The sequence below is a fragment of the Zingiber officinale genome, chromosome 1A (assembly GCF_018446385.1).
Source record: "Zingiber officinale cultivar Zhangliang chromosome 1A, Zo_v1.1, whole genome shotgun sequence".
In the NCBI taxonomy this organism is placed as follows: domain Eukaryota; kingdom Viridiplantae; phylum Streptophyta; class Magnoliopsida; order Zingiberales; family Zingiberaceae; genus Zingiber; species Zingiber officinale.
This window is the reverse complement of record NC_055987.1, coordinates 22,971,487-22,980,603: the sequence shown is the minus strand read 5'-3', so window position 1 is coordinate 22,980,603 and position 9,117 is coordinate 22,971,487. Positions and strand designations below refer to the sequence as shown.

Below are 9,117 nucleotides of genomic sequence, written 5' to 3'. Positions count from 1 at the left end.
AAGGAAAAAAAATAGCTTATAAGGAATTATATATTTGTAAGAATGAGGAAAACTTAAAAAAATATACAATAGCCAAGAAATATGCTAAGAAAGTAGTGAATAAAGTAAAAAATGAAACTTTTGAATGATTATATCAAAAATTGGATACAAAAGAAGGGGAAAGAGACATTTACAAAATAGCTAAAGTGAGAAAAAGTAAAACAAGAGATCTTAGCAAAATAAAATGTATAAAGATGAATGTAATAGAGTATTAGTAATCGATGGAAAAATAAAAGAGCGGTGGAAGAGATATTTTCATCAACTTTTTAATGAAGGTTTAAATGACCAATTTAACTTATGTAATTTAAGTAGGTCAAATGAGCATAGAAATTTTAATTTTTATCGTAAAATTTAAACTTCAGAAGTAAAACAACTTTAAATGAGATGCACAATGGAAAAAGCCGTTGGACTAGATGATATTCCGATAGAGGTATAGAAGTTCTTAGGGAAACAAGATATTTAATGACTTACCAAATTATTTAACATGATATTGAAAACGAAAAAAAAGTTTGATCAATGGAGGATAAGTACTCTAGTTCCCTTATATAAGAACAAGGGAGATGTACAAAATTGTGCAAACTATAAGGGTATTAAACTAATGAGTCATACTATGAAACTTTGAGAAAAAGTAACAGAAAAAAGATTGAGGAAGGAGACCACAGTGACCGAAAATCAATTTGGGTTCATGTTTGGAAGGTCAACAATAAAAGTTATACATCTTATTAGACAATTAATTGAAAAATATTGGGAGCTAAAATAAGATCTACGCACGGTATTCATTGACTTAGAAAAAACTTATGATAGAGTTCCAAGAGAAATTATATAGAGAATTTTAGAAAATAGAGGTGTTGCCATAACATATATTTAACTAATTAAGGATATATACGAAGATGTAACAACTAGAGTAAAGACTTTAGGTGGAGTAACTGAAGCACTTCCAATAAAAAATGTGGAACCGCCACATCAGCGGCCCCCTAGAGCCGGTCCCACGGATATGGAGGGAGATAAATGCAGGTACACAGGTGGAAAGTGCATGGTAGAGACGTTAACCCCAGGCAATGACACCCCGGGGATCGACCCCTGGACCTTTCAGTCACAGAACCATGCACTCCCCATCTGTGCTACGCCCTGGGGACAAAGCATTTCCAATAAAGATATGGTACATCAATGATCAACTCTGAGTCCCTATCTTTTTACACTAATTATGGATGAACTCACTGCACACATTCAAGACACAGTACCGTGATGCATATTGTTTGCAAAAGATATTATTTTAGTAGATGAAACACGTGAAGGAGTAAATGCTAAATTAGAATCTTGGTGGGAAATACTAGAAGGGAAAAGTTTTAAGCTTAGTAGATTAAAGACAGAATATATGGAATTTAGGTTTAGCAATATTAGAAGTAATGAGACAATTGTTAAGATAGGAGAGGATGAGTTGCCCGGAACCGAAAGATTTAAATATTTAGGATCATTTTTGCAAAACGATGAAGAGATTGAGAGAGATGTTTTACATAGAATACAAGCAAGATAGTTAAAATAGAGGGCAACATCGAGTATTTTGTGTGACTGTAAATCACCTCTTAAACTTAAAGGTAAGTTCTATAAAACCACAGTTAGACCTGCTATGTTATATGAAGCTGAATGTTGGGCTATAACACGAGCACATGAATAGAAGATGAGAGTTGCAGAGATGAGGATGTTAAGATAGATGTGTGGACATACGAGGATCGACAAAATAAGAAATGAGAGCATTAGAGAGAAAGTCGGAGTTGCATCTATTGATAAAAAAATTCCAAGAGACACGTTTAAGATGATACAGACATGTACTTAGACGACAAATAAATGCTCCAGTTAGGCACTGTGAAACTATGATAAACATGCATATCAAACGAGGAAGAGGAAAACCAAAAAAGACTTGGTTAGCAATAATAAAACAAGATAAAATTTATTTAAATATAGATAATGATATAGTAGGAGATAGAGTTTAATGGCGTAAAAGGATATATATATATATATATATATATTTGAATGACAATTTGAATATCCTATCATGTGGCAAAAGGCGATTCGCTCGCCCCCAACGCCCCCGCCAACCCGTCCCTAGGCCAACACGTAGGAGGTAAATCACGGGTGGCTACTAGCCATTAGTGCAAATGGCTAAGACATGGGGGAGGTTATGCTAGGTAATGTCGAGTTTCGACCCCAAGACCTCATGTGGCAACACCTCATGTCTTAACCATCGCACCGTCCCGAGGGGACTCCTATCATGATACCATAATCAAGAACAAATTAAGGAGATATTACCAACTAAATAGAGGAAATATAATAATTTCCATTAAAGCACACCTCCCATCAAGTCACTGTCATTGAATCTTATATTAATTACCCCACACACACACACATATATATATATATATATATATATATATATATATATATATATATTAACAAATATTTTTGCCTTAATTGTGTAATCAAGAATAAAGTTAATTACCTTCTCTATTGTTTTATTCAATAATTAAAAAATATTACGCGAATGCAATAAATGAGGGTTAGAAAGTTATGAGCGATTAGTAGTTGACTATATAAAGAGTTAGATAGATAATCATGAGGATTTTAAGGGAAACGAGTCGAAGCTAATGGATCAAATAACAGGAGATAAGCAAATTTTTCAGGAAGCTAAGAGATATTGTTTTGACGTTTTAAAAAAAGTAAGGGCAGTGAGTTTGTCGAAAAGGGGTGGAAATGGCACGCTAAATAAATAGGGTTATTATTGACTAGGAAAAGACTTTGGGATGAAAACAAATTGATACTTAGTACTTCTTCGGGACATTCCTTCCTGCACACACCATAAAGAGAGAGCAAAGGAAATGTTAGAGCGAGAATCAGTGAGGGGATCCATAGCGTAGGCCCTCTGACGCTCAAGTCAGTAAGGTGGCCGAGTGAAAAGTAGAGAAAAAAATAAATAGTAGATGCGTGTGTGCAGTGTAAGACATGAGGACATTTTTGCGTACTTAACCAACGGAGAGAACTCCCTTTTATACCGTCTCTTATAACCTCCGTAATAATAAGGTGACAAGGAATATTTGGCGTCAGAATATGTTTGGTGATGGAAGATGTATAGTCATCTTCCAAGAAATCTTCCATTACCGGTATATGAATTGCTTCTTATAACTTCTACCATCAATGACACTTTTTATGAAAAGTTTGGAGAACGTGCTCATGTCTTGAGAAGTGTGCACGTCATCCACTATAACACTATATAAAGGGACATCTATGCATCGGCAGAAGTATGTTTTATTCACTATTCACATTTGTACTTTTACCGTTGCTCTGTTTTCTTTTACCGTTCCGGTGACTGACTTAAGCGTCAGAAGACCAACGCTGGGAACCCCTTCCCTGGTTTGACAATGACATTTCTGGTATTGTAGATTGAAGCAGAGTCTACACGTATTCAATCAAGAAACTGTACATCCCCAACTAGCATTCTTCAAAATTTTTAGGCAGGGTCAAAATATATTTTGCAACAATTCATACATTAATTTTTGCTATTTAAGGTAGGTGAACAAACGCATCTTATTTCAAAAAAAAGAAATCATTTATAGTAACAAAATGTGTCAGCCAACAATTAGGATATTTTGATGGCGACTATAACTAATCTAATTGATGTTGATGTCTTAGATTAAGTGACCTTGTTGTTTTCATGAATATTCATGTTTGTAATGTTGCAATTAGTGTTTAAGTTCCTTGTATTCCTCTAATTAAGTCATGATAGTGTGGACGCCATTTCTCCAAATGTATAAATGAATAAATACATATTTCTTTAACGGACTGAAATCTGAAAATAAACAATTAAACATTTCAAATTTTTGACAATTTATTTTTTTTTCATTTAGATTTATTGAATTTAGAAAGATTAACCATCATTAACTTCTAAATAATTTAGTTAATACCTTAAAAAAATAGGTCAATATTGATCAGGATAATACCTTAAGAAAGATATACCAATATCGGTCAGGATAATACCTTAAGAAAGATATGTCAATATCGGTCGGGATAATACCTTAACAAAGATAGACCAATATCGGTTGGGATAATACCTTAAAAAAGATTGGTCAATGCCGACCAGGTTTACACGTTTAAGATAGATAAATCAGGATTGTTTGAGTTAGCATATCTGGACATAGACTAGTATTAGTTGAGTGTATATGATCGCCCGAGTATGAAAAGATGCAGGGCTTTACAGAATTTATAGTATATTACTGAACGATTAGGACCTATGTTGAACAATAGTAATAACCAGCCCGGACATAACTTAGGTTCAATTTTGTCCAATACAAATCATAGTATAATATCGGGTTGTCTATAACATAGTAAAAATAGGGTAAGCCGGCATGGACGATAACTATATCTCGATATGACTTATAAGACAAGGTAAGAACAAATATTTTCGAAAATATTCATGAATAGCTTATGAAAATATCTAAAGCATGTGATTGTATAACAGGTTGACTAATTTGGCGGGAAGAATATTTCTAGACTTTTCTGCAGGTATTAGACGATAAATAGGGTACATCTAGGGTACAAAAAAGATTCCTTAAAAGCTATTTTCTACAAATACATGACTTACGTCATCTCATAACAAACTGTAACAAACCAGGGTCCACTTCATGACTACGGAGGTTATATAAAGTGGTATAAAAAGGGGAATCCTTTCTGTTGGCCATATATGCTCTTGCTCACAACACACATGGTCATCTATTGCAAACCCTAGTTTTAGCTACTGTTCATCTTCTTCCTTCCACACTAAGAGATATCACTGACTTGAGCGTCGAAGGGCCTAGCTAGGGATTCCCACCCCGGTCTTAGGTCACTGACGATAGTGTTGGCTGGTCTCTTGTGCGCAGGAAGTCGTCGGAGCTCCAGATCTTGGTATTTTTCACAGGATCCTTCCTTTTGTCCTTGGATCTTTGCACAAGGAGGTGTTCTGTGACCTTATTCTTCTGGATTCGCTTTGATTTTCTTGGATCGGAAGTCCTCAGGTATTCTTCTTCATCAGGAGTAAGTTTTCTTCTCAGCTTTTCATTTTGTTAAATTTCTCAGACAGGATCAATAATATTCATCAGCGAATTTTCGTTAAAGAACACCTCCCATCAAGTCAATGTCATTGAATTTTACATTTATTACCACATATCTTAACAAATATTATTCTTGCCATAATTGTGTAATCAAGGAAAAAGTTAATTACCTTCTCTCTTGTTTTCTTCAATAATTAAAAAAATTTTACGCGAATGCAATAAATGAGGGTTAGAAAGTTATCAGCGATTAGTAGTTGACTATATGAAGAGTTAGATAGATAATCATGAGGATTTTAAGGGAAATAAGCAAATTTTTCAGCAAGCAAAGAGATATTGTTTTGACGGTTTAAAAAGAGTAAGGACACCTTTTTGTCGATTCTCCTTTATATATATTTTTATTGATTTTAATTTCTTCCATCAAGATAAATACATGATAAAAATTTTATCTCCTAGAGGAAGGATATATTCTAAGTTTGAGCAACCATACAAAGAACAATTATAGAAGAGCCTTAAGAGAAAGGTTAATGAGAATACTCAATACCACAACGCAAAGCAACTTTCCCATAGCATGAACATTTAAAGCGCCTGAACGAGCATGCAAATTAAGCCTATTCATTTGGCACCTCAAACCATCAATCCACAAGCTCCTCTTTTTCTCTCTGACACTCAAAGTCGCTTGCTTCTTCCTTGAGATTTATGAGAAATTTAATTGATTAATTATTTTCTTAGGTCATAATCTCACTCTTCCTGTATAAAGATAACCGATAGTTCGAAAGGGAGAAGGGCATTATATTTCTATGATGATTAAATCTGAGTTCGCAGCGAGTTTAATTCTATGGACCGTGGTCCATGTCGTCGTGTTCACGAAGGTATTTCCGATGGTGGCTGCTGCTGGGCGGATCGATATCTCTGAAGATGGCTCCATCAAAAATTACTACACGCAGCGGCAGTGGGCAGTGGATGCTTTGACTCGCCGCCGCGCAGCGGAGCTAGTTTCGTCCTCCACCGACGTGAGTTCTACGCCTTCTCCTCCTCATCTTCCTTCGGTGAGTCATTGCTCTTTTTTTTTTTTAATTCCTTTTCCTTTTGCTTTGTTTCTTTCCTTCCCTGTTTTTCCTCCTCTTATTTCTTTGGAAATTTGAACGTTTTGGGTTGGACTCTCCCTTTTTCATTATTTTATTTCCAAATATTTCTAGTGAAGAAGTTTTTTTAAAAAAAAAAACATAAAAATAAATATAAAAATATATTGCAGAAATCTAAACCCCGAATATACCATGTGACCGAGTATGGCGCGGATCCGACCGGAAAAGCGGATTCTACCGAAGCAATTAGGAAAGCTGTGGCCGACGCATGCGCCGCTACGACTGGCCAATGGCTTATCGCCGGAGTTAATAATCTCGGCGGCGCCGAGGTGCACTTGGACGGCGGCTTGTACTTGATCGACGCGCCAATTACTTTACCTGCTGGCAGTGGAAATATCAAGGTACATACATATTCACTTAATATTGTGCCAAGATAATCCAAAAATGGAGATCTGGTTAAGTAATTGTTGATCGAAGCAGATTCATGGCGGCAGCCTCCGAGCGTCCGACGATTTCCCGACGGACCGTTATCTGATCGAACTCTCGGCATCTCCAAACGTCAGTAGCCAGACCAACACCACCATTGGTGACGCCGCCGCCGACTCCAGTTACAATTACGAGTACGTCACCCTGCGCGGCCTCTTGCTCGACGCCAACTACCGCGGCGGCGGTATCACCGTCGTCGACGGCCTCCGCACAGTCATTGATGACTGCTACATCGTCCACTTTGCCTCCGAGGCCGTTTCTGTCCTCTCCGGCCATGAGACACTTATCCGCGCCTCCTTCATCGGCCAACACATCACCGCAGGAGGCGACCCCGGCGAGAAGAACTTTTCTGGCACGGGCATCAGCCTCGCCGGAAACGACAATATAGTCACCGACGTGGTCATCTTCTCAGCCGGTGTCGGCATCCTCGTGTCCGGCCAGGCCAACATTTTCACCGGCGTCCACTGCTACAACAAGGCGACCGGGTTCGGCGGGACTGGGATTTATCTGAAATTGCCCGGTCTAACTCAGACCCGGATCACCAATTGCTACTTGGATTACACGGGCATCGTGGCCGAGGATCCGGTCCAACTGCTCATCTCCAGTTCGTTCTTCCTGGGCGACGCCAATGTGGTGCTCAAGTCGATAAACGGCGTGGCGAAGGGCGTCAACATTGTCGACAACATGTTCGCCGGCGGAGATAGCGGCATCGACATCGTGGCATTGGAAGGGAATTTCACCGACGTCGACCAGGTGAATGTGAACCGGAACACGGCCAAGGGGATGACGGTTCGCGGGACGGCGGCGCGGGCAGCTGTGCACGGGAACGGGACGAGGTGGGAGGTCGACTTCTCGCCCGTGCTGCTGTTCCCGGATCGGATCGGGAACGTGCAGTACGCACTGCAGTCGGACACAGCGTTCTGTAGGCACGCTTTGAGGACCGTGTCCGGGAACGCCGTGGTGATCGAGAGCGACGTCGCGGTGCAGGGTACGGTCCACGTGGAGGTGAATCAGGCTCCGGCGAATGGCGTGATCGGTGTCTAACGGCGGGCAGGCTTTGGATTTGCCCTACGAAACGTTCTTTAGATTTTAGTTTCTTCGCGGGCTTAAATTAATTACTTTTAATGAAAAAAAGGAAAAGCAGGGCAGCTGCTGATGGCAGTTAAGAAAGTGTTTTCCCCCTATTTATTAAATGATAAGTTAAGCAAAGAGGTAACACGATCAAACTTCATGCAGTTACAGTAGAAGCATTAACTCTCAATGATGAAGTTAATTGTTGCTACAACAATTAACTCTCAATGATGAAGTAGGTGTTGTCATTAAAGCAGAAGGTGAGTTGGGTGATTTGCCCACCTACATATACAGAAGGAGAAAAAGTTGGCAGGAATGAGGAATAATTAGGGTTCATGATGGACAGGCACCAAATTCGACTGACTCTGCGATGAACTAGATCAGTTACCATGTTCTTTCTTTCTTCCTTTCTGGTTTTAGTTTTTTTTAAAACATAAGTAGTTTTTTTTTGAAGAAGAAGAAGAAGATGATAATAGTTGACGAAAAATTTAAACGACAGCTCCTCTGTATGATTTAGAAAAATTAGGGGAGTGTTTGATTTTTATGGATTTAGAAATGAAGAAATATAATAATAGTAAAAAATAATATTTAGATTTTGAAATGATAAGTTGAGAATAATTTTTAAATTTATAGGAATTAACCAAACTTATATAATCAGATGAATTTTATTTTCATTTTTATTCTTATTTCTTTTTACTATTAAATCTATATCTATAGTCATCCTTATTATTTAACTAAACACCATCAAAAATATAAACCGACAAAAACGTAGAAAGAAATGTGATTTTTTTAGTCTGACAAAGAAATATATACAAATGTCACTTCATCAATTTTGGAAATATAACAAACTGATAGAGCCAAATGACCTACAAACGTATTGTTGTTGCAAATCCGCTGCCAAATATAACAGCCACTTTTTCAATTTTGGAAAATCTTTTTTCTGCTTGACAAAGAGCCAAACTATGTATGCTACGGGATTGTCGAAAGTCAAAATATATATATATATATATATATATATATATATATATATATATATATATATATATATATATATTCTGTGCAACGTAAGTAAAATTTAATATAGATATGGATGATTTGATATGGTTAAAATTTAAATTTTATGTTATTTTTTTTTTTTTGAAAAATTAATTTGAAAGTTTTTTAAAAGTTATTTAAACTTTAGAGTTAATTTGGTATATTTTAGCTTTCAAAACTTCGTATAAGTCATCTAAATTTTCCTTACATAAATTTTGATATTTTATACAAGTGTTGTGAAAATTATTTTAACATATGTTGAAAAATATTTTTTGAAAAATTCTTTTGAAAAGAGTTATAAAATTCTCTAACTCCTTCCCCCA

General features: G+C 37.0%; 1 protein-coding gene across 1 annotated transcript; it reads left to right on the top strand.

Annotated features, from left to right (window-relative positions):
- Positions 1 to 5,955: 5,955 nt before the first annotated feature.
- LOC121996919 (polygalacturonase QRT3-like) lies at positions 5,956 to 7,732 on the top strand. The gene is made up of 4 exons (XM_042551084.1): positions 5,956 to 5,989; positions 6,065 to 6,163; positions 6,383 to 6,603; positions 6,683 to 7,732. Exons 1-4 carry the CDS (start codon positions 5,956 to 5,958, stop codon positions 7,730 to 7,732), a joined length of 1,404 nt encoding a protein of 467 aa, XP_042407018.1.
- The last annotated feature ends 1,385 nt before the right edge of the window (positions 7,733 to 9,117 follow it).